Here is a 26,477-nt window from a genome sequence, read left to right on the forward strand (position 1 = left end):
ATTCGTTTTCTGGCTTTCGTCTCGTTACCTTTACCATGTGTTTTTGGGCAGGAGTGGAGAAAATTCGAAGATTTTAGAAATAATTTTTCATCCGATGAATCAACAACAAGGTAGACGTAATTTTTCATTAAATTTTATTTTTTATTTCATATTATGCATCGTCCTTTTTGACAGCCACTATTGGAATTCTATTTTTTTTTATTAGTCGATAAAATACATATACAGGCCGTGTATTCGCTTCCACTTGATCATTGTTGTTGTTGTTGTTGTTGTTTTTTTTTTTTACATTCACCCAAGAAATCTGGTCGGAGCGAGCACTCGTAGCGACGAACTCGGAAATTTTTATTGAATTTAAACGTTTCGAAAGTTCAGAAAATTTCTGAATAGTCTTGGCGAAAATTGATGAAACTTTCTCGAGAAAATCGTTAAACTTGATTTTTCACATTATTCATTCATATTTTTTTAAAATCACAGCCCGAAACTTAATTTCGGAACGTTCAGCTAGAAGAACGGATGCCTGAATGGATTTTTTTTCAAACCTTCCAAGTTTGTCACCCCGAAAGCTTAGCACTCGGTAAAAAAAAAAAAAATACGAGCGATGTATCATCAATAATCTTACAACAATAACTTTAATGGTTTAAACTTTCAAAATCTTTGCGACGAAATAAAAAAATACTCCTGAGCAAAATTGGATTCGTATTTAAAAAAAAAAAACAAAAAAAGAGGTATTGAGCGATGTTGAAAACAAATAAAAAATAAGAATGTTCAATAAAGTGCACTAGCAGCGATATGGCAAAAAAACTTTAGCGGATTCGCATGGCACAAAACTCGAAATGGAGCGTTTGACTTTCTTTGCATCATTGCAAGCAACATTACACTCCGTGCGGAGATTAATCTTGTTTTTTTTTTTTACTTTCAAAGAATGAAGGGACCCAACTAATCGGCACTATGTCTAGCGTGGGGGGGGGGGGGGGGGGGGGGGGGGGTAAATAAAAATAAATTTCGTCACATAGATATTTCGATCGATCATCGTCTCGTATAGCAAAAATAGTTTTTTGCTCCGTTAGCAACACGTATATTTATAGATATAATTTTGTGAATGTTTTCATGAAAAATTCTTATTTATTTTTCTTCTGCTTGGGCAGCTTGATACAGTTGTCCATTGTGATAGCGTTTGATTCTCCTTTAAAAACGGATGTTTAAAACAAATCTATCATAGCGTTTGTACGCTCTTTTTAAATAAAATATGCTCTTACAGTTTAAAACATTAAATTATCGAATGCTCGACTGGATTCGATGAAACCTTCATGTGAAAAGTGCCCTCACACTTTTCGTCGATTATTTGTGTGCTCGACTTGTGGAGAACTAACTCGAATAGAATAAAATATATGAAAAATATAAAATATTGGTGAAAAAATTTGATTTCGATTACATTCACAAAGTTTTATGAAAAATGTAAAAAGTTAACGAAACGTTCAGAGTTTCGGAACAATCGATCATTTTGCAGATTTACTACCAATTGAAAAATAAAACCCACAGCTATTAAAATTCGCTCCTAAAAATGTTGAGTTATTTAAATATTTATTGGTTCCTATAAAGAGCGTGCGATACTCTATTAAAACGCTACGAAGAATCGATCGAATGAGACAAAAATCTCAACTCTAAAAGTTTCTGCTACGTAACATAAATCGTTTATTCAATTATTATATTATTATTTTTTATTCGTTTGAAAATTATTGGACGCGTAATATGCTCGAAGTATTATAAAATTTTCATTTGGTTAATTGTGTAGGGTACGTGGATGGTTTTTTTTTTAAATATCATTTGAAGGAGACATCAGTGGAATCTGTTCTTTTTCGTCTTATTTTTTCTTCTTTTTTTCTTTTTCTCAATTGACCAAACAGGTACTCTACGAATAATTCAGTCGTTGATGGAGATTCGTTTAATTCGGGCACGATCGGAGCAAGGAAAGAGCTTTCATCTCCTTTTTTTAATATTTTTATTCGAGGTCAACGAACCACGAAATTAAATCTTATATTTATATTTATCTCTATATTTTTAAGGTTGCTTGATATTTTTTACGTTCGTGTAGCCCACTGAATATTTCAGAATTGCAGTTTTCAAGACCTTTTTGCGACACTTTCCCAGTTAAAAAACGAGAAAAAATATCAAACAACCTAATACATACGTCCTTAATCGTGTCATAGTACATTTAAAATAACTTCGTTGTAATGGCTTTATTATTTCACCAAGCTCTTGATGCTCTTGGGAAGATTTGGAATAGAACCTTTGTTAACACTCGCTGCGGTTGGTCTCATGAAACTGTGATTTCTTGGAGCCGCCCTCGGCTGCACCAATCTGCTCTTCGAGTCCGTTATCGTTTTCCCTATCGCTTGCCGATTGTTCAATGACGCTTGTTGAGGACCAATACTGCTACCGCTGCTGCTGCTGCGTGACGCTATCACTGGGCGTGCTCGAACATTTATCAACCTTGGCGGCTCCCCACTCGTTCCCTGTTTTGTGAACACGAACATTTATTATTTACAAACTCTGTTTTCACGATTACCTTAAATTTCGGTAAAATATGTTTTTTTACATGGTCACGAAATTTTTGTTCTATTAAACGGAAGCTTTATTAGTTTATTGAAAGAAGGGAATTACAAAAACGGGAACGTTGATTTTTTTTTCTGCTAAACAAATTCCAAAGAAATTAATGACCGTGGAAGGAAACTCGAAAAATGGCGATTCGATGAAGGAGGATGAAAAAAATAAGTAAAGAACTCACAGTCCCAACTTTTTTCATGCTCCTTGTAACGGGTCCAACGCTGCTTCCACTGCTGCTGCTTCGGCTGGCGGGAATCCGACTGGAATTTATTCTCGGCGTGGATCTTCTATTTTCGGAGTCTTTGGCAGCGATAGACCCAGCGAGGGAAGTATTGGTTGGATTTTTTCTGAGATCGGTGGTCATAGCGCAAATGGCATTCGTGTAACTGCCGAGCTGAGCGTGGCTAGGTGCTAATTTACGAACGGTATTAACGGAGGTGGAGCTATTGAGAGAGCTTCTGGAGCTTCGCAAGCTGCTGCGAGATCCGGATCGTTCGACTTCGTTTCTGGCAGGATTTCCGGCGAGGGGTTGGAGAATTCTTTTATTAGTTTCTATTTTTCTCGGAGCGACGTCGCGTTTCAAGCTTCCAGTGCGTTTGGGGAGAAAACTCGATTTTTCACCGATCAATTTCATGGAGCCTGCTCTGGGTCCAAAAGCCTTAAGTCTGGCGATCTCGTCCTTACCGATCGTTCTGCGTCGTTCATTGGGCTCGACTTTTTTCGTAACGTAAGTAAGCTCGGAGGCTGGGGAACAACGCGGGGAATCGTGAGCATCGGTTTCATAGTTTCCTGATGAAGTTTCTTGGGACAGAGTTTCCGAAACGAGACTCTGCGTTTCTTCGAAGCCCTCGTCGTTCATCTCTTGCTCTTTGACTTTAACACCGAGCGGCGGTGAGCTACTGATGCTCATGCGATCAGCTATGAATCGATTTTTCAAGAGAGATTGTTTGCTAGTGTTAATCGACGGTGAAGTTTGCTCCTCGATCGCTCGATGAGACTGTTCCTTCTTCTCGGTTATTTCTACAATCGAAGTGTTGTTTCGAGGATAATTTTTTCCCAATTCGTTACCGCTTCTCTCCATTTCGATAACGCGGGTTTCCATTTGATCCGGCGAGGTCACTCGCAAAATGGGCAGATCGTCAGTGTCGTCTTTTTGGTGAACCTGGTTCGGGGGATTGTTCGCCAATCTCATCGCTTCGCGAACTTGACTCGGATCGATCATACTTCGATGCCTTTCTCGGCACGGGACTGCTCGTTCCGGCCAAATCGGCGTCGTCTCACGAGGCCTCGATTCTTGCATCACCGGACTCAAAACTGTGTTCGTAACTGCGATCACCGGGGCCGGTTGCGTCACCGGCAATCTCGAACTTCTTTCCCTCATCGGACGCGTCATTTGCTGGATTTCTTCTCCCGTTTTATTGATCTCCGAGATTGTTGCGTCGATCTCCGTCGTCGCGTGTCGCCGTTTCAATTTGTCCTGCCATATTCTCAGCATCGCATCCTCGTCCTCCTCGTTCTCGTCGGTCAACGCCAATGTACTCGGCCTCTGCAGCTTTTCGTCCGCGTAGCTTTCGCCACCGCCACCGATCAAGCAGCTCGAGATCTCAGACTTGGATATCTCCTTGCAATCCAACGGGAGATCTTGGTTCTTCTTGTAACGACGAGTTTTCCTCGCTGCTGCGTAACGATCGAAATTTCCTGCACACGAAACGTCAGCGATGAAACATTTTGTCACAGACTTTCGATCGCTCATAAAAACATTTGAAATTACCTTCACAAAGATAAGAACGAAAAAATTCTTACCGCTGCCGAGATCGGCGACAGAACCGCTGGGTTTCGTGGCTCCGACCTTAGCCTCGCGACCTTGAATAGAACTGCTGCATCTTTCTCTTTTGCAAGGCTCTTTCTCGACCGGTTTAACTTCTCTGGGCGGGCTGAAAACTCTTCGAGTAGCCGGCGGAGTCTCGATATTGTCCGAGTCAATCTCAATTTTGTCGCTGACTCGATCCTCCTCGCTGTTCTTTTTCCCCAATTTGGAGAATCTTCGAACTGCTGAATTTTGCGTTGAAATCGTTGGTTGTCGCAAGTAAATTGTTAGTTCGTCCTGTCCTTCCGACGTCGATGGGTCACTCGTTTTGTTCTTTTTGCGCTCTTCTTCTCGAATGGCCTGCAAACAACGTTGTTTGAAAAAAAATTTCTCTTCGAAACAATCGATCACGATACATTTTTGATAAGCAATTTAATATACTGAATTTTTTTCTTCATTTTTAGTGCTTTTTTTACTCACTTGCAACGTACTCGGACCGAGAACATTGTCCGTTGCCAATCGGGACCTTATTCGCCGAGAATAACGAGGGTCGCTTTCCTCCTGACTACTCGGTACATTGAGGCTCGATTTTCGCCATTGCGATTTGTCAGTCTGGGATTGATGAGGCTGCGCTTCTGTGGGTTCGTTAGATCAAAATTGTTTGAATATAAAGAATTTGAAATGATGGAGAAATTGAAAACCGTGCCCGGCATATTATTCGATTACCTTCGATCGCTTCCATTGTCCTCATGACATCGGTTTTCTCAACCGATGGGCGCCAGTCGTAGACGTCCGAGTATCCTCCGTGCATCGAGTTGTCTTCCGCCAAAGTGTTCATTATCGAACTTTTGCCTTCGCTCTCTGGTAAAATGAACATTACAAATTGAATGAAATTGTATCATCCCTTCGGGTGGATATTGAATTTGGAAAATTAATAAAAATCGCATCGAATCGAAATACCTGAATCTTCGAAGGACTTGCGATTGGCTTGCAATTGCCTCGCTTTTCTTTGGAGTTCTTCGCCGGCTCGTTCTTCCTTCTCGTTCTCCGAAAGCCAAGCCTCGATCTTTTGTCTCCAGGCTCGACTAGACAATAATGCAATAAACTTATTGCTCCGTTCGGAAAAAATTGGATTTTTGCTGGGAAAAAATAAATAATTTAATTACCCGGTGGGTTTGGTTTCTTCCTCTTGTAAAAACGGCTTGTTTTCAGCCAACGGTGATGGGGAACTGGGTCGTTCACGATCTCCCGAAAAATCGGCGTTCAAAAGATCTCCTCGGCGCGGTTGTCCCCGAGCTCTCCGGGCCCAAGAACGGTCTTGGGAATAAAATCATTTTTTTAGCCATGATTATTTGAACAAAATTGCATGAATTTGTAAAAATCTCGTTTATTTAAATAGGATAAAGTAACACAAAAAGTGACGTTTACCCAAACTTCCCCAAGACTTCCGTTCCCGGGTAGTTTCCTGGCCAGTTGTTCTCAAAAAATCCATGAGATTGCCCTCGTCGTCTTCGCAGGGGATTCGACTTCGGCGGCGTCTCAGAGTCCCATTCGGCGTTACGTCAGGCGAGTAAGTTTCTTCTTTGGTAAATTGTTGATCAGGACCACCGGAACACGAGCCCAAACGTCGTCTTATGCTAGGGGAACCGGTGATCGAGATATCTTCGTCCGACGTGACACCTCCGTTTTGTAATCTTTTGATTTTGGCGTCGCTACGACTATACGGTTTGTGGGCGAAACTGTTGTGGACGTCCAGGAGACCGTAATCCATTAAATTGCACTCCGATTCCGAGCCTGGAGTCTCCGCTTGATTGCACACTTCATTCCGAAAATTGAAAAAAATTATTATTCATTCTGAGCAGAAATTGATCGATGAGTTTATTAATTTTTTAACGATTCGTCGATTTCAGTGCTTTTCAAGCTATTTTTTTAGTCGAAATTCATGACTTACACATTCGTTTTCTCGCGAGCAATTGTTCTTCTCGTTGTTTGCGTCTAGCAATGACCTGTTCCTCTTGTATTCTTCGCCTCTCGTTTTCAGCAACTGCTTGATTGAATTTTTGACAGAATTGGTGAAACACTCTGTAGCATTCCTCGAGCTTGAAAGTGTTGGAATCTTCGCAAAAAAATTCGGCGAGGGTTCGTCTAACGCCCTCGAGTTCTTCCATGTCACGTTTTAGTTGGGACATTTCTCGTTCGGCCATCTGTGTTGACGAAACATTTATTCGTAGCCCATCGGTAAAGACACGAAGCAGGAGGAAAAGAATTTTTTTACTGACCTGCAAAAATTGGGCCATTTGCTCCTGTATGTCGATCTCGGTCGAGGGGAGCTGTATTTGATTTTTGATTTTTTTTATTTTCGTATCCAACGTGTTGAATTCGTTGTTGAGTTGTTCGATCGTTGTTCTTTCGTAGATAAAATATTAATAAATTCATTAAATTATTCAGTCGACAGGAAAGTCTAATTTTTCTAAGGAATAAACAGATTTTCATCGACTATGAAAATTATGTAATTAACTCACTTCGTTGCCGCCTCCAGTGCGCCCATTCCTCTCGTGAAATTCAACAAGTCCTTCCTCTTCCTTTCGGCTTGCTAGAAAAAATGATTCCAAAGATCAGAAGCCTCCTGCAGCTTCGACAAAAGTTACTTTTATTTTCTCAATTCACACTTTTTCTACCACTCACCAGAGCCACGTAATGGATCAAATTCATCCCTGGCTTGTTCGCACGAATCTCCGTCAGCTTTTGCAGCGAAGACAATTTCACTCCAGCCGCATTTCCTGCGTAACCACCCTGGAATAATCCATTACCAAAATTAGACGTTTAAGAAAAACTGCGTCAAAAAAATGGCTGGTTTCGTCATGTCAACGAAATATACTTTAGGCATCACGAAAATAGTTCATTTTTTTTCTTCAAATACGGTTTTTATTAAATATATTTTCCAAGTAAATGAAACATTTGTACAGCAACTAACCGAATTGAGGAAATTGCCAGCGACTAGAACCATGTAAAGCACTTCTTGGAGGGGCTTATTCGTCATTAAATCTTCTCCAGCAAGAATCATGGAGTTGATGCTCGGTTCGAGGTAACTCATGTTCGCTGCAAATTCTTCCTTCAGTAGCATACACTCAATGCGCAATTTGTAGCTGAATCAACAAAAGTCAGTGAAAATCAAATAAAATTCACAGATACAGAAATGATGAACTGCGAAAACTTACTTGGGCACTTGTATAAGTTGGAGGAAAAATTTTTCCGCATTTCCGAGCTTCGACTTGTCGCCGTCAAAGCTTTTAAGCATCTCTAGCTCATCCACTTCTGGCAATATCTTCAACAATCCCCGCAGCTTTTCAGCCCCGATGTCGTCGTGACCACCGTCCTTTATCAGTTGAATTATGTCCTCGTTAGAACTGATGGGGAAAACCGAACCGATATTACAATCGTGAAACGAAATTCTTGTTGAAAATCATTAAGCTCTAAATATTTATGTTACGAATCATGCTATTTAATTTGCCATGGTTTTTTTTCTACGCTCACAAGAGAAATCCTCCGTGTGCACTTTATCTTCACCACAATGTTTCTTGTCTCTGAATTTTCAATTCGGATTCCTGATCAGGACTGTTCCATGTTTGCCATGAATAGTGAGTGACTCACCTTCTGAACTGTTTCAAGAAGATGTTGACGTTCAAGCTTCGTTTCCCATCGAGTAAAGCGATCTGTAAAATTCGTTTGGGCTCATAAAAGCATTCTGACGCATCATCCATTTTGGGAAATCAACGGAACAATCTTAACTCAAAAAAGTGAAAAAAATGAATGCTCGAAAATTGAATGGTTGACCGGCATAGAATTTTAACCCAACAACAACGAAAACTGCCACAGTCATTTCTGGGGAGTGGCCAAAATCGTGCAGTTTTTATATTCATTTGTACATTTATAATTTTCGTTTGAGCTTTATTCACGAAAAAAGACGTCAAATTCGTTGCTTCTCGGAAGGTTTTTCGTCACCGATCGCTCGGGAATTACACTTTTAGATAATTTTTCTCAACGGGCCCATAGAAGATTGTTTCTTTTGATACACGATTGAAAATCGATGACAAAGTGAATGGAGCAAAGAATTCGAAGCATCGTAATACCTCGGTGGGTTCCCGACGTCGTCTATCGGCGTCGGTGCCATGAGTGTGATTCGTGGAGCAAGCAGCCGGTGGTACAATTGGCGGTGCTTGCTGACAAAACAATCCTTCCATTTCGGCCCAGTCCAAATCGGCCATCGGTGAATTCGAGTGTTCGTTCGCCACCAGTGACCAAATGTTTCGCTTGCCAATGACCTACGAAAGCGAAGAGAAAATAAAGTGAGAAACAACCTCATGAAAGAACAAAAGGAGAGACAAGACGATCGCGTCAGGCCCCAAGCTCGAAAGAGCTATTCCCACTCACCTTGAACCTAAATAACCGGTATAAATATCCTGTCGCGTCCTTGATTCCCGTTTAGATACGAAATCTCTTACACGTGTTAGAACATTTTCATTTAATTAGAAATCTGCCCATTCACTCGAAAGACAAAATGAGTTTTTCGATCTTTAATTAATTTTTTTTTCAGTTTAACTCGTTTTAATTGTCAGCAGTAAAATGAAAATGGTTCGTCGCGACAAAATTTCTTATCATTTCGCATGATCGTTCGCATCAAATTACAAAATTGATTGAAAAAATAAAAAATAGTTGGAAATAGAATTATTTGAAATTTGGCTCCCAGAGGTCATCGACGAGTTCGATTTAGGCTACGAGTGGGTGCCGAAAAATCAGGTTTTTGCTGGAGGCTGGAAATGAATTTACTGTCGAGGCACGAGAAGATTGAAAAATGGGACGAGAGTTTCCGAGTAAACTTTTATTGGAAGTTGAGCGACTGGACTACGTTCGTGGAGACTTGAGCCAATTTTTTTTTCGCCCGAGTCGCGAGGCTAATTGGCTTCGAGGTTTCTTTGAAAAACTGGTGATCGAGTTGATTACCTTGTGATTTGGGATCTTGTTCCAATTGATGGTCTTCATTTTCGTCTTGGGGGTGGGAATCTCTTGCTGCGGGAGGAGTTTCGCATGATTGCTTGGTGGCTCAGGGGTAGGTGCGCGCAATATCGTCGGGACGTTGAGAGGTGGAGGCAGGGGTGGTTCAACGCTTGCATCCGCGGTTGAAACATGCCCGAGAAACGGGGGCGGCGGAGGTGGAGGCAGCACGAAGCCGATTGGTGGACTTGGCTGTGACGGTGCCGGAAGTGGAGGTGGTAGAGGAGTTGTATTGCTAGCTGGCAGGGATGCTTTCCTCGTTGTTCCACAAGTTTGATCGGCGCCTCGACAGTGGCAGCACAAATTTGTCTGTAAGAAGAAAAGCAATCGAAGCTCAATCATCAGTTGCACTCTTATTCGTACTTTGAGCGATTTCCGAACTTGTTTTTCCTGATTTATTCTTCAGGATTCGAGGCATTTTTTCACAGTTTCTTGTCTATGGCAATGTTTGTTTATAATTTTGAATCAAGATTTCAAATTTTTCTGGTTGACAATTGAGCGTTGAAGAGTTTGCCCAAAAATATTGATTCGAATTTTCGAATTTTATTAAAAAATAGTGAAAATATAGAAAATTGTAAAAAAAAACATGCAACTCTGACATGATGAATAACACTCGAAAACAAAACGAAATATAGTTCTCACGTGCATCACTTTTTCCTTTCCACATGAAGCTGTTCAGAATTCAAGGAACAAAAAATAGCAAAATACAAAAAATACTATACTCTTTGTAATCGGAGTCTAAGTACTCTGAAAATTCTTGAAAAATAATGTATTCCTCACTATACAAAACGAATCCGTTTTCTCCGTGTATTTAAATTTGGCAAAATTTATAAGCTGACATTGGTAGTAGATGGGCAAGGTTTCAAAATATTCAAAAATATGATGTCCAAAGAAATTTGAATCGGAATGTAAGTGATGGGCATGAAATACCTGAAGACTAGGAGACCTCAAAAGTTTAGTAGCATCCTCTCGGCTCTCGAGGAGGGTGGCTCGATGAACCAAAGTTTCGGCGGTGTCCCAGGCGAGATCGCTGGCAGGTTCTTTGGGATCGAGACGCAAGAGATGCTGCAGGATACTCAAGAACGGTATTTCCTGTGGCGTATCGGCGATTTGGCCGAGTATCGCGTAAAAAATATCGACGTGAGATGATAAATCGATACCGGGTGGTCCGTGGTTCGTTAATTCGTCGTCGGTCTCACGCTGGTCGTCGAAAACGTCGAGCTGGACTCCCAAATCCGGTGATTGTGAGGATTTTTTCTTTCTGCAATAAAATTCGCTTTTATTTACTTGCAAACTTCGGAGAATCCTTTCTAAATCTAATTTCGATTGGCGCATGCACGAATTTATCATCGCGATATATCCGCGGGGACGTCGACAACCGATTTCTCTCTCATTCACGTTCGCTTTCCATCGATTTCGATTTATCCATTTATCATCAACTTTTTTTTTTTTTTTTTTTCAATGACTCTTCACAGTCTCACTCCATCGACGAATTTCTCGAGTTGTTTTATTTCACAAGCCCTTCGATACGCTCGATCGACAGGAGCCAACTGTCACCGTACAATATCGCATTGTAAATGAAGCGAGAACTTCCGGTGGTATCGAGCAATGTATCGCAGTTACATGTCCCACCCGCGCTCAACGCTTCACCAACAACTCGGCCCGTTATTTTTCTACATTGAGCCGTGCACATGCTTCGTACAGTCTCCTCAGACCGAGAGCGGCTCTGTTTTTATCATCATTATTTCCCGACTTTTTTCCGAGCTGAAACTCCGAACGATTATTGTTGAGAGCCCCGGACCTGGTTCGTCGTCATTCGCTATTATTTCGTTGATTTTTCACGAGCATTAAAAAGCACACGAATCTCGTGACATTTTCAATTTTGACGAATTTTCCACCGCGCTCAAAGCTCTCGTTACAATTTCATGGGAACGATCGTGAAAATTATTTAGAATCCCATCGATTTACCGGTTGATCGAAAACTCGGAGTCGCATTTTTCTACTGAAAAAGTTTATCCCGGGTTTTGAAATCCAGTCGCGACGAGGAAATTACTCCCGACTCGGGGATCGCTTCGGAGGCTTTGAAAAACAGATTTTTAGACACTCTACATTTCGAGCAGAGACTATGGAATCTTCATTTATTTCCGACTCGATCACATTCTTCGCTGCTCGTACGGAGCCACAAATTTTATTGCGCGGGCAATAAGAAGAGAGGAAAAATAACACGCGACCTCTCCGTGGGTTGAAACTATTCGATCATTTCGGAGCAGCCTCTTCCTCGGGCTTCCCATCGAGGGAACGCTCGGCTAGAGCAAATACGAAACAAGGCTCAGTGTGCCTCTATTTTGACCACATTTCTCATACCGAATTCCATATTCGTTTGAACTCTCGATCGAAAGCTTCGGAATCCATTGCGAACGATCATTGAATTGAATGAGAGAACGCAGGAAATCTTTCGCTTTAATTCTCGAGCTAAAAAATGCTTAACGAACGAAATTTACCAACCAAGTGTCCGAGGACTTTTGCCAAAGCTCACAAATCGTCACACAAAAGGCACGAAACACCCGAAAATAATTGCCTCGATATCCCAACTGGCACTCTCGACTGATTCACAGTTTCACTGGCGAAAATCAACGCTGTTAATAAAAAGGAGCCGGTTTTCGAAATCTTAATTGGCTGTATTTATGACCGAAAGTCAAGGAAGAACAAATAAACCGGCCTCGAGGCACGTGGACTTCTTATGGAGTCGCCTATAACAGAGACGAGAAAGACACTCGCTGACTGAAGAGAGTCGGAGAGTTTGGGAAGGCGAGGAGGGCCTCTACAGTCGGGGGGAGCTTCGTATATGCGTGCGAGATAAATCAAAAAAGGAGAAGAGGAAGGAAGAAGAGTCGAGAAACGATGGGGCTGTGTGCACTAAGAGTTCACTACACTTCTACTGTCACGCTCATGTGCTATATATTTATACGCATGTTTTCATAGATCTCGGCTATGCGAAGAGTCTTTCTCCCTCCAATTCCAAATATAAAATACGTCACTCTTGTCAGCAGTCATTTCGGCTCGTTTTATCCAACCGTAAACTCCAAGTTTATCGTTTTTTATTAAATTCAAACTATTTAGGGATTTTCATTTCTCTTAGTGCGACGCGCTAATTAGAAAGTCGAAAATTAGGCAAGTTTCTCGATCCCGTTCGATTTTCGTCATGAATCATTCATGCTTTTTTCAAGTCGAGGAATAATTCGACAATTTACACGTGCCCGGTCTCAACGGAGGAATTCCGACCTCTTTCAATTCCGGGTAATAAATTTAGTGCTGCAGTTTGTTTGGGAGAGCTTCTTTCCTACGGTTCTCTAAATTTCGGTTCCTCGGTATTTTTGTAACACGGGAATTTATCGCACGATCCTCGGATGCGAAAGGAACGTGCGACTTCCGGAAGTTCGAATGCACCGTGAGAAATGGAAAGTGAAAAATCGGTTCCGGCTTTACTTCGTCGTGAAAACCGATCGAAAAAATCCTAAAAACAAGACTTCGGGGCCGGAGCAATATTTTTGATCGTTCGGTCCGCGACATCAGGCCGGCGCCGTCAGATCGAGAGACTTGTCATAAATTTCGTAATCATCGAGAATCCAAAAGGTCGAATCGAGACGAATTTCAAAAGACTCGTGGACGGAAAGCCAAACTGCGATTTCCTCGAGTCAGCGACCGCGGCGCGTCACGAAGCGGTTAAGCACGTTTTTCTTTATTGCTGAATTTCCGATTCTTAAGGTAGGACGAACGGAAAGAAAGAGGAGGATTGCGAGGTGGAGAAGGATGAAAAGACAGGGAGAGACAGAGGGCAAAGGGAGGACAATGCGCTCCGAGTGCGCGTGTACGTTTCTACCATAAAAACGAAAGCAACGCTGAATAATAAGTTTGTGTTCCCGCGCGGAAGAGCCTCGATCGCGCCAATGTTCTTTCAACTGATAAGAACAAACAAAGAATTCAAAGAAACGTGTAAATGAAAATAGCGTCGATGAGAGTTCGTGAACAAAGTTTGGAGATAACGGCTCATATTTTCTCGGTTCCAGCAACCGGCGAGGATCGTTGCAGGTGCACATCGAGCTTGCCAGAGAAAGCTTCGGGGCTCCCGAGTTAAATCGGTCTTTTCCACCGTCCTCTTTCCCTCTCTCTCTCTCGCGTGGTGAAGCACGCTCTCGTTCATCGCTCTCAGTCTCACTTTCGCTTCCTTCCCATTGCTCTTCGTCATCCCTTCCTGAATATCCATTCGAGTGTATCCCTCCGTTGCTCTCGCTCTTTCAAATTTCTCGGCGAAGCTTTTCTAAGGCAGAAAGTAGAAGGGGGAAGGGGCGAAGCGAGCCTCCCGCTGGCCCGAGACAGCGACACTGTATTTCGGTCTATTTCTCGACCGTCCGCGACTGCTATGCGAGCAACTTTTGCTCCGCACACTTCGGCTCTGAACGCTCGAGACATTTTTACTCTATTTTCCCAACGGAGCGGCAGAAGCCCGTTGCGCTCGGAAGGTTTCGTTCCTCGAAGATTCCCAATGTCTCCAAAACCTCAGCGAAACACAGCAAACCAGCAGACTGGCGTTTATCTCTTGAGTAAAAAACAAGTCTCTCGGCCCCGACAGTTTCATCTCGTCCCAAGGGTGTCATCCAGCCCAGAATTCCTCCGTCGCATAAGCCTTCCGCGCCATCGGCTCGATCTGACTTATTCGTTTTTGACGCGGGCGCGCATCTTCCTAATTTTCTCATTCATTCGTCCCTCATTCGGTCACTCGCTGTTATCCTCGCATATGCCATTTGATAATGCGATGAACGACGGTTCATCGTACTTACCGAAGTTCGTTCAGAATGGGAAGCAGCTTCAAGCCTGGAAAAAATAAAATGGGGATTGTGAGCGCCACGGAAAGTTGAGTTCTCAAAAACTAGGCAATTCAAAATTCCCGAATATTTCGTCGACACGAACGAAGGCGGAACTCACCGATAAACTCGTTTCGAAGTCTCACTCGGTCCTTGAGCACGGGGGTCGAGATAACGAGACAGTTGATGAACGCCAGTAGCGCGGTCTGATAATCCTCGGCAGTTTCTTTCTGCAGCTCATCAACGATCGCTCTCAAACGATAACGCTCACCTTTTCGTTCCTGCGAAAAAAGTGTGTATAATGCGAATATATATCGAGCACGCTACTTCGCTGCGGCGCGGTTTCCTACGAAACGTAACTGTTTTTCACGCCCACGTTCGCGATCGAACGAGATCGCGGATACGAAATCTCCGGCCTGCTCTCTCTTTCTCTCTTTCTTTCGTTCAATCCTTTCGATCTTTCGTACCTGGTAAATGTGGAGAGTGTCGATGGCACGCTGACGACCGTCCTGACTGTAGACGCACAGAGCTGACAGCAAATCGACCACTTGCTTCTTCACGGACGTACAAGCCGTGTCCAGAGCTGTTTATTATTCAATTTTATTATTTTCAGTATCAGTTGAAGCTGTTTTAATTTTAGTACGGTAAAAAAACATGTTGGTTGCAACTAATCTCGTTTCTGTTGACGAAAACATCCATAGTTCGAGACGAGCAACAAAATGTTTTTTAGACACGAGAGTCCATTATTTTTGTGAGGCCTCAAAACTCGTTTGAGGCCTCGAACCAACAAAGCTTTGGACATTTCGACGGGGGAATTTCAAACTAATCGTTTTCGATGCCACTTTAAGGTAGTTCAGACACGAAACGGTTTACGAGAGTCTTGAAATTTCGGCAGAGCTTAAACGGCTGACACGCGTTTCAAATTTTAAAGGATTCCTCTTATTGGTTATTGAGATAAACGCCTTTAAATATGAAGAAAAATACACAGGGGCTTTAGGGATATTCGTAAAAGATCGTTCACCTTCCCATATTACGAACGAACGCTTCTTACGAAGTTTATGAAAAACGGGCATAATAACGAACAAGTATAAATTAAGGTCTGGGGAAAAATTCGAGACGATTGTCTTACTAGTGATCAAAATATTTTACGTTAAGGTGCTCCTTTCGCAGAACCGTTTTTTTCGGTGTCGCAAACTAGGGCACTCGAAATTTTTGAATGATTCCTAACCTCTGAGACGTCGCTGTTATGTGAGAAAAGCTTCTGTCATTTTTCCAACTTCTATCGTTAATATCTCTTTTCAACATTCGGTAACCCTTTATTTTTATCCTCGCTGTAGATTCCTTACATTTTTTTTCTATCCGTGAGACAGTTTGTATCAGGAATTTAGAGATATTCAGAGTATGAATTTTATGATTTTTGAAATTTTAATCGATAACCTAACCTGAAATTTCGCCAATTTATTCGCATGCACTTGTACTTTATTGTAAATTAAAATCAATTTTTTGAAAGGAATATTTTATTAAAGATTCAACGAAATTGGTAATGAGCACTCATAACCTCACATTTGCTCATTTCGGCATTTTGTTTCTTCCTGGCTTGGGACACTCCTGCCATTGTCTTCTGTATTGTTATTTACACTTTTTTTTTTATCCATTTTTCTTTGTGTTTTCCCTTTGCGCTCTCTTGTAATTTCATTCGCGAAAAGATGATTTGAAAAAATGTATTTACGATTTTGAATTAATAACCCTGACATTAATTTAGAGTGGTAATACCTCTGATTAGGAAGTAAAAAACAACCGAATTTGGACATCCGTAAAACACGATGCTACGGACATGATCTACCTTAAAGTGTTCGTAAGCGATATCGCTGTGCCAGCTCGAACAAAATCATTTGATTCCGGTGATTGGCTCACTTCGGGTGTAAGAAATTCTCAGGATTTAGAAGCGTTGAAAAAAAAAATAATTCCACAAAGTTTTCGTTGAATGACAGGAATTTAGTTAATCGAACAGAGTTTTTATTCTCGGTTCGAACGATATTGGACATCGCGTGCTTGGGAACTCAGCGCCACCTTTCGTTCGATTGCATAATTCGATGGCTCGCCGGAGCGAGGAGTGCGGCGCTGTTTTAGTGCTGCTTTCTTTCGTTATTGATGAAGGATTAGCGATTCCGCAGGAAGATGGAAGCGAGCGATTATTTTCGAAATGAGTGTGGCTTCGAATCCGTTTTTTTGTTTAAAAAAATCGATTCACTTCTGTTCTTCATCGGCACGATTAAAAAGACATTTCGTTTATTTGAAACTGAATGCGAAAGGAATTGACAGGTAAGAAAAAACGGAGAATCATTTCGAGGGACGATCGCTCGCAGGCCTCTTCGAATAGCGTGTTAATAATTAAATACCTGAAGCGAGCTTGTTGCAATAATCGGGGTTATCCACAATGTAGTCAAGACCAACGTTGGAATCCATGTTGACAGCATTTGCGCAAAGTCTCGCAATAATCTGCAAGGAATTAAGGAATTAGGAAAAAACGGGCGCAGCATTGACGCATCCACAGAAATTTGACGTTTCGCCATTAACGGAGAACAGATTCGCGCAATTTTTCCCGCGAGACAACGAACGAATAAGATTCCGATATGTACTTCCGTCGAATCGAGAGCAAAACACCACCTCATTATCCAAATTTGCGAAACGTGACTAAAAAGACGATAAATAAGAATAAAAATAAACGGACGCGCGAGGGGCCTCGCGCGCGTATAAAACTCAGTCACGGTCACCGTCTCCCAAAGCCCGCGATGACTCGCGGTAATATCGCACTTCAGGACAAGAGCGGCTTGTAACTACTCCTCTCTTACCGTTTTACTTGTACCGTAAAAGTAAAGACTCGAGGATTTGCGTTCGAGGTGAACGAGAGATCCCCTCATGGTGGCCCGAGCTTATACGACCATTTTGCCATGATCGAGACTCCAAAATAATATTTCTCCAGACGAGAAACCCCGAGAGATAAAAGAAGCCCGATTATTCTCGTTTGTAACGATGGAAATATACCCTCCGACTACTTATTATTCTCTTCCTTTTTCTCGCATCGATGTTTGTGACCCTGCCTGAGTTTTGTTCCCACCGCTATTCGACCTTGAGGCGAGAACTAGACGACGAATTTGTCGCTTTCGACATTTTCAGTCGTCGTGCGTTAGATTTTTCATCGAGCATTTATTCCGTGTGACGATTACACTGAAGAAACTCGGGTCGAATAATTATCAAAATATTTTTCACTCTAATTCAGTGAAATAACACTAATTGTGTTATTTCTCAATATTTTCGGGCTGAGGGAACAGCAACAAGGACGTACGTTGCGGAAAGTCTTTGCGAAACGCCGCAAGCCGTATTGCTAACCTAAAAATACGAAAACTTGACAGTTGTTTTAAAAACGATAAATAATCAATCGACGTGACTGTGCGAGATGAGAAAAACAAATAGAAATGAGGATTCCTTGCTGTATAAACTCGGAATAATTCGATGACTTTGTAAATATTGGAATTCAATGCTTCAATTGACGAACTCGTGAATCGATGGCATTGAAGATTCTTTGATTATATTTACACAACGAAGAGAGATGAATCGACGGGAACAGCCTGTTAGTGTAAGAAACGATTAAACTCTCTTTTTTTCTTTCTCATATTCTCCGATCTACGATCGGTTAATTAATAACAAAGCGTATAAATCTGGAGTGAGATCGAGATGATTGGGAGACGCGAGAGAGAGAGAGAGAGGAAAAGCAGTTCGCGGTATTCTCATCTCGAGTAGCCAGACTTCGTACCGTGACTAACAAAGCAGATCTCGAGCATCTGCGCAAAATTGAGTGAGCGAATAGAAAAAAAAAGTGCAAAGACAAAGGGAGTGAGCAACCTCGAGTCAAAGGCATAAAGAAACGAGTGGACTCGAGCGACAGGAAAAAGGTAGATGTGTCATCTGCTGGGCGTCCGAGAAATAGACTCGTCGATATTTCCATTTACGGGTCCGTAGAAGACTCGAATCGTCGTTTTCATCATATTTTTTTCGTCATCGTCGCACGTATCGATTAATTTCACTCCGGCAGAGTCTCCTTCTCACGATTATTCTCTGTGCGATCGAAAAGTTCAAACGAAAACTTGACAGTCGAGAGTGAAAGATAGAGATGAAACGAAATGGACGAGGGCGCTAGATTCAACATGGCGTCGCCGAGTCTAACACATTGACGACCGCGAAGGTCGGTAAGAACGATTTCTACCTCTTTTTCAACGATTACGTTTATCGCATTATGCACGGCGCAACAGAGAGAACAAAACGAAACGAAAGATGCTGTAACTGGGGACGGATGACTTCGTCTCCGAGTGAAAGAGAGCCCGAAACAGAAGAAAGAGACAAGACGAGAGAGCCAGAGCTAGAGGAGGACCGGAATTAAGGAGAAAGACCATAGGATTGCGTCACAGTTGTGTGCGCACATGCACATGCCAACGAGTCACGTTTAAAAATAGATTCTCAGATATTAAAGACACCATGCACACGTATGTGCGTGTGCACCGCCGATACCCGAGTCACTTATCCGTTGGCGCTTACGCGCTATGCTTCGCCGCGATAGAGTTGCATCTCCGAGCTCTCTTTTCCTTTTTTTATGCGCCACTTTCGAGCATACGCTCTGGCTCTCGCGCTTCAACCAACATAACACTTTTTCATCACTGTTCGATCCGGAACGACATTAATTTTACATTTTTTCCATACATTCCAGACACCACTGAAAAATGCCCGTTCTAACCTCAATTCGATCAACATTTTCCGAAATAAAGTTAATAATCTAACTGAAATCTCGTAAATTATGCTCGAACACGCTTCTCATCTTTTTTCTACGACGTCGTACAACAGCCTCGATTTACTGATGACGACGTGACGCTCTAACAGCAAACCGGCGATATGAAAACCAAGCCCATTTTGCTAAAGGGTCTCTTAGCCGTTTTGTTCCTTAATCGATAAATACACCGTGACAGAAAAGTAAAGAATAAAAACACGCGTCGTATCTACCGTATACCGTTCGATAGAGATTCCGCCTGTTTACGAATTCCGTCAACTCGTGCTTCCGAAGCGTTGTTTTGTTACACGCACGCCGAACCGAGTTTTCGACCGAAACCGCCAGGGACGCGTTTTTCTCCTTCGCGATGCGTGCAGCCCGTCACACAAAACTTTTTACATAAACACGCGCGCAGTAATACACGCACATTTGAATGTAGAGGCACGTTTGTGTGGGCGGGAATTCGTATAATAAGAAAATATGTATTTTTATAGTCGGTAAATAATACACAAAGCGTTTGATACGAACACACATATATGACGTTACACACTGTACGTGTAGGCTGGTGAGCCGCGTGGCCCGAGAGTTCAAACGCATAGCGAGTGATTCACTAGCCGCACAAAAGAGGCGAAAATTAAGTTTCCTTCGAAACGTAAGCGGGTGTACACGTTTATTTATATATATCGGTGTGTATTTATGCGTGTACACGAATATGCGAGGTGTGGATGCTGGCCGACCCCGACATCCATTTCTACTGTGTCGCGTACGTTTGCTCTCCTCTGCCATGTAAATATACATACTTGGCAAACAGGATAAAACACTCAGGAAATAAGTTTAGGCCTCGATCTCATTTGCAACGTTGATAAAAAATCCCAAATCTCAAACGATTTTCGAACGTTTCTCAACGATTTTTTGACCAGTGATTCTCAAACGTTTACGAGCTATTGCTTTCAATTAAATCAGATAACCTTTTCGTTATTTTTGCTCGAGATTTTTCTCGAAACGTCAAGAAAAACAAATCGCTTTTCAATCGTTCCCAATGCGATATTTGTAATTCGGAAATTATCGACATCGATAGAATTTAGTCGAAAATCTGTCAATTTTTTTTTTTACGAATTTACAATTCGCGGACGTTTCTTGACTTGAACGCAACGAGCAAAGGTAAAAGATGATTGAATTTGAGGAGACGATTGCACTAAATCCTTGATGGTGAATACCGCAAAAATCGACAATTATCCATCAGCGTGAGAAAGAACCTCGAACAAGCTTTTACGATGAAAATTGCATTTGGAGGATCGAACACGCGGTTTGTCCCTGCTTTACTAATCTCGTAGGCAGGAGCTCGGACCACGTATAGAAATTACGATATATATACGTAGATTAAACACAGCACAAGTTGGCATAAGCGTAAATAAATATGTATATGTATGAAAAGGCATATACGTGTAATAATATAGATATATTAAGGGGGCTCATGGCGGTGCGGACGTTGGATACCATATCGGGCACCTCGTTGACCTCGCTTGCCTTGTCTCTCTCTCTCTCTCTCACTTGTATTCTCACTTGTTTGAACGCACGCCCAGCTTCGATCTATTCGTCCCTCTTTCTCTCTCTCTCTCGCTCAATCTTTCATTACTACCTGTCCTCTGCCGCAGCACACGCTCTTTTCCCGGCCCGTTTGACAATAAAGGGATTTTCTACATCGCAGCATCACCAATTTCAGAACTCGTTATACTATAAGGCGCAAGGCAATATCGAGAGTTTCAGTGTGACGCGATGTGCGTATGTTGCACATCATCCGGTTTCATCAATCTTCTCTCGTATCTACCACACAATTAATCGCACATAAAATGTACATGTATACAGGGTGTCCTGACGGAGATTTTCATCCCCGTACACTTCAGTCACGAATGGAACTTCGAATCGAATAATTTTTCATGAGAATCGTATTCTGAAGTTGAAGTACTCGAGTCGGACAGGCAGCGCTCTTTTTGACGCGAGCTGTGCGGAGACGCCTGGAGTTAGGACAAAATGGTGCAGACCGTGTTTGTGATGCATATAAAAGTTTCTAGAAAAATCTTCCTGACTATTATTTTAGTATTTTTGGCTTTGAGAATCACTCGGAAAACGATTTTTCTTTGTCGGGGTTGTGCCGAAATCGAACAGTTCGTAGTCCGATTTTGAGGTTAAAATATCAGCTGTAGACGGGTTTTTCGGGAACTTTTTTAGACGATTTCATAACCTACGAAATTGATTCTACGCATTTCGTCTTTATCTTCAACCGTTTTGACAGTGCGTGCAACAAAAAACCTCAATTTTTGTCAGTTTAAATAAATCGTAGCTCTCTCTTTCTCGAAGGGCGCCTAACGTACGTTATGACAATAGTAGGACACCTTGTATCCACGAGTGTACATATAAAATCGAGATACCTGTTACACCTCAATGTGCCTCGTGTTTTTATATTAACCATCAAGAATTAATTACGATTAGCCCGAAGCTTTGCCAAGTTTGCCTAACGCGAATTGAATCATCCGCAAGTGGTCCGGCAATATCTCGGTCGTTTCTCACCGAGATAAAAACTTCAATTGGAAAAATAGGTTATCTCAGGAGAATAATAAACGACGCGTATACACAAACATTAAGGTGGGTACGATTAATTTTTTATTTCAATAATCATCGGCTCGTTAGTAATTCTGATGCGCAATCGGTGTGATCGAGTCGTGTTTCATTGGAGCATCTCAATTTTATGTACGCGTCTATTTTTGCATTGTTCCGTTCGGACGAAATAGTCTTACGGAGATTTCAACGCGTGTACAGGACGAGTCCGAGCACGCGGTCAACAAAATCGTTAAAACAAATAATTTTCTTTATTATTTCGAAGTTTCTATAATCAAAGCTCAATTTCTTCGGTGTTTTCCGTCGTTCGACCTTTCTTTGGAATGTGCGAAGACGAAGTGACGCTCGCGGCGTTTGAGCGCGATCTTATTCGAGTAAGTTTGATTCGAGCCACGTAAATGTCGGAAATCCGTGAATTAAATGATTAGCCAACAATTGGGTGATCCTGATGCATCGAGCGAGCCTAATAATTGAGGTGGATCAGTTACGCAGCGTGTGTAAATGCTGCGAAGAGAGAAAGACGAGCTTCAATAAGTTGTTCAATTCCCTCTTTTGCGCTGCGAGAGTAGAATCTTTAGTACACGCGTGCTTCGTCGTCGCTGACCACAGCAGCACTGCGATGACGCTTCTCTTTCTCTCTTTCTATAAATATATACATTTGTGGGTATACACACATGTGAACTGTTTTGTCATACAGCTCTTTCGTCCCACGTGTTCGCTCCTCTCCACGACAATGCCGCAATCCCCGCGGTTTACTAACTTTCCAACTATTTATTACACGAATACGCCACATAACGCGTTTTTTTGCCGGTCGAACAAATCACGGAATCCTCACGAGAGTAGCAGCTGCTTCATAACCAAAAAAATCTGTCATAATCACGCTCTCGCTCTGTTGCGTGTATTACGTGCGGAATGAATAAATGTAAACAGCTGTGAGTTTGGCGTATACGGTGAAAGCGAATTTTATCGCGACTTTAATACACGTTTACGGGCAATGAATAAAAAGTTTAGTGCACGCTTAGCTTGCCATTAAAATAACATGTTTATGATTTTGAACGTAGTACAGAATTACTCGTCTCAATTTCCGAAAAACATTTTACTATCCCCGACTATCCGGACTCGTTAGTTTCCGTTAATAAAGTTGGTCGATTTATTTGATTGCCGAATTCATCGATAGGGAAAACAAAATTCTTATTCTATTGGCTTTGATTCCCATCACTTCACACTATTATTGAACAGCACTTTTTTTTATGGGAAACTTAAAGCACTGTACATATTTGCTTCGATCTATAAAATAGATTCAAACAGCAATTTTTTCCGAGGCAGGAGGATCAAAAGTGACATTTCCTAAGTTCACACATAATTGGGACACTAACGAATTCGTTTATTGCTAATGATTTCCAAAATTGCATTTTTTCGTCAATATTTCACATAATCGTAAGAAAAAAAAAAAACCAGAAGATTCGTTGCGCTCGAACGATGGAAGATGCGACACGAGTGAATTTTGAATAACGATTAAAACACGAAGTTGAAAGCGAGAATGAAAAGGACGTTCTTATAACCCTAATACATATATTAAATATATGTAAATAAACGTACGCAGAAGCATTCGCGCACGTAAATGTCGATATATTTGTGTATCCACGTATATATACGAGGTTAATAATTTTTCAATTGCGGCGAGACTTAAAAACGACTCGCGGTGTAACGAAGTTGCGGTACGCGGGTCCTTATTGCCTCGTTACCTTGTCGCAACGTGGTCATGGCCCCGTCGGAGAGCGCTGGTGGTCAGGAGCGACGGATACGCACACGAACGTATACGAATGCCCTCCCCCCGCCCTTAATCTCACTTTTACTTCTCACCCGCGCTCAATTACGATGGGAACGACTGCAACAGATTTTTCAAGTCCCCACTACGGCGGGACTTTGAAACGCGAACCGAAAAATGGAAGAGAGAGGACTATTTTTTTTCCGTAATGAAGTCGTATGGTTAGGTACGCTTCTTCGAAACGCCGTTGAATACTTTGAAAACAGTGGTGAGTCCAGCCCCCCCCCCTCCCCGCCCCGCGCTAGATTTCCCCGAATTAGGCGGTTCGGCTACTGATGGGCGGGGACGAGAGAAAGAACGGGAAAAATAAGCAAACATCGGGCGAAATATAACGCCGCGTTTTGTGCCGATACGAAAATCGTGGCCGCTCCTGCCAAGGTCACGTGTGACGAGCCCGGGAAAAAAACATTGGACTTTCTATTGCGGGACGGATTTACGGATCGTATAGGGGCCCACCATTCGATGATTACGGTGGTATATTGCGTAAACAAAATTTGTCAATTCGCCTCTCCGATGAGAAGGATAATAGTTTTTTTTAGTTTTCGAAGTTATTGAGAAATCAAATTTATTTAATCGATAGGTGCATGCGAAAAATATTTATTTAATAGTTCGGAGAGTTCGCGCGGGGTCTCGTTTTCGTTGTTAAAAAAACTCATGGTTTTTCCGATTTTTACTGACTTAGACTCGCCCTTCCCCCTGTCTCCTATGATCTCCGTGTTTATATAAATATGATAATAACAAGTTTAACATGTGTATACTGTGAGGTTAACATTTAAAGAGAAAGGGAACCCCGCGTGAATGAATGGAATTTTCATATCGGCAGTAAAGATCGTGTTTCTAACCGTTAATATTAGTACTTAATGTAAAGTGAAACGTGATAAACAAATAAATGAAAACAGATATTGTTCAATCTTACAATGGGTCGGAGAAAATCCTGATTCGCAGCTTTAATAATCCTTCATCGATTGAGAAAAAAAATGCTCAAATGAGATTGCATTTTGGCGATTTTCGAGCAATTCACTGGGCAAGGATCGGTTACGGTTTGAAGTCCAAAAACAACAATGTTATTGTGAAAAGCATTTCGGTTTTAAACGTGTGTGTGTGTGTGTGTGTTGCACGAAAATTGAGTTAAATAGCGATCCGTTTTTGAAAATCTGCCAAATCCTGTCTCACCTGGTCTCGTTATGAAAGAAAGAAAGAAAAGAAAAATAAAATAAAACAAATTATTTCATTCGCAGCGCGATTCTCGACACTCGATTTTTGTTCAAGCCGTTACCCCGACATTCGCGCACCCGAGAGAAAAGCGCACGTTTTTTCGTCTAGCACCGATTCGCGGAAACTGCGTTTCAGGAGCTCAAACAACGGCACGAAAAGCTGGATAACCGATGAGAAGACCGGAGAACATTTATTCGGTTTATTATGCGCAAGCGCGATCCTCCCACTTCCTCTTTTTCATCGCAAGACACGACGAGAGGTTCGATCTTGCTCTGCCCCACTGCCTTTTTCCCTCTTCCTCGACCTCTCGCAATACACGAGTCCCGTGCCTTTTTTCATTCTCTTACTTCTCTTCGTGCGCTGCCTTCTTTTTTTTCGCGGTGTACGTAATGCCCGTTGGGACTTACGAGATGACGAGTTTTGTGCGTGAGATCCAGACATTAAAATCGTACTCGATTCCAATACACTTTCATTATCTCCATTATTAACCTCTTCCCATCGTTTATCCTTAATGAAGAAAGAACAAGATTTAAAATCGCTTGGGGTCATTTACATACATCTTCAATTTCAATTTTTATTCACATTTTTTCGACGGTTAATCGTTCGATAAAAACGACTTGATGATTTATCGCGATTGTAAAGGAATTCCTTGTTCTTAAAAGGTTTGAAATTAATGCTGATTTATTTTTATTTCCGTTCGGATTGAAAAATAATGGGCTACTTTTTCGCTCCATTCGAATGTTCAACCATAAAATGTATATACATTTTTTTCCAATTAAAGTCACGAGTTCCTGAGAATGGCAAACTAAAACGGTGTCAATAATACGTTTTGAAGAAGCTTTAATATAATTTACAACGGATGTTTTTTTTATGACTCGTAAGATACATTTTATTAGACAGCCGTTTCATTTTTCGAGTCAATTCTTTCGAAGTATACTTCAAGTTGAGAATAATTCGTGAAAAACATAACCAATAAATTGTGAAAATCGCTGTTTGGTACTGATGCATTCGGTCAAGAAAACTCGATTGAAAAAATCGAGCAATAATTATGAGTGAGTAGATTCGATTCGAACGAAAAAAACTTTCCCCTTCTATCATCTCTCGAGAGCAAAAAAGTTTACTGACTATGCGGAGCCAAATTATTGTCTCATGACGTTCTTCATTTGTATGCACGGCTGCTGATCCTTCGCTCATCGCAGCACGTGTGCAATGAATTCACCATGGGGGACAATGGAAAGACACACGCAGGTAATACAGAGAAATAAAAATGTAGTTGGTGCTCGATCGTTGACGCATTCTCATAGAAACTCCTTAAATAGTAAAATATTTACGAACATTCTTCGGCTCCATATCAGTTGAATAAATTACGCCCGACGAAGTAATTTTAGCACTTCTCAAATATATAAAAATTTGACGATTATTTTTCCTTCGTTTTGATAAAAATAGATGTGAAAAACGAGACATGAGAATTGTAGTTTTTTTTTCTAAGACATTTGGAAGCTTTTTCAAAGTTTCAGTCTCACGTTTAACGGGTAACGAGAAAAAAAAGTTTTGCTAAAAAAATGGCGGATTGGGGACGATTTTTTTATACTAAATTTATTGGGTAACTGAGTATTTTAATGATGGAGGAAGTCACGGAGAATGACAACTATCAAAACGATGAAATTATCAAAA

The 26,477-nt window shown here is 41.6% G+C and overlaps 1 protein-coding gene across 3 annotated transcripts; it reads right to left on the reverse strand.

The window, feature by feature from the left end:
• Positions 1 to 117: 117 nt before the first annotated feature.
• form3 (formin 3) lies at positions 118 to 25,067 on the reverse strand. Of its 3 annotated transcripts, XM_043421975.1 has the most exons (24): positions 24,865 to 25,067; positions 24,505 to 24,761; positions 16,725 to 16,824; positions 14,793 to 14,908; positions 14,447 to 14,606; positions 14,302 to 14,335; positions 10,394 to 10,724; positions 9,413 to 9,772; positions 8,542 to 8,733; positions 8,063 to 8,124; positions 7,630 to 7,818; positions 7,386 to 7,557; positions 7,097 to 7,204; positions 6,934 to 7,004; positions 6,691 to 6,817; positions 6,363 to 6,615; positions 5,840 to 6,229; positions 5,578 to 5,728; positions 5,372 to 5,496; positions 5,138 to 5,272; positions 4,892 to 5,046; positions 4,408 to 4,771; positions 2,786 to 4,302; positions 118 to 2,513 (listed from the first exon to the last, which is right to left on the reverse strand). In XM_043421975.1, the coding sequence occupies exons 3-24, from the start codon at positions 16,789 to 16,791 to the stop codon at positions 2,241 to 2,243; spliced, it is 5,352 nt and encodes a 1,783-aa protein (XP_043277910.1). In that variant the 5' UTR covers positions 16,792 to 16,824; positions 24,505 to 24,761; positions 24,865 to 25,067; the 3' UTR covers positions 118 to 2,240. The 3 variants fall into 3 exon arrangements, with proteins under 3 accessions (XP_043277910.1, XP_043277908.1, XP_043277907.1); XM_043421973.1 differs by lacking the exon at positions 24,505 to 24,761 and having other exon boundaries at positions 24,762 to 25,067; XM_043421972.1 differs by having other exon boundaries at positions 24,505 to 25,067.
• Between the last annotated feature and the right edge of the window lie 1,410 nt (positions 25,068 to 26,477).

This window comes from Venturia canescens, chromosome 6 (assembly GCF_019457755.1).
Source record: "Venturia canescens isolate UGA chromosome 6, ASM1945775v1, whole genome shotgun sequence".
Lineage (NCBI taxonomy): Eukaryota > Metazoa > Arthropoda > Insecta > Hymenoptera > Ichneumonidae > Venturia > Venturia canescens.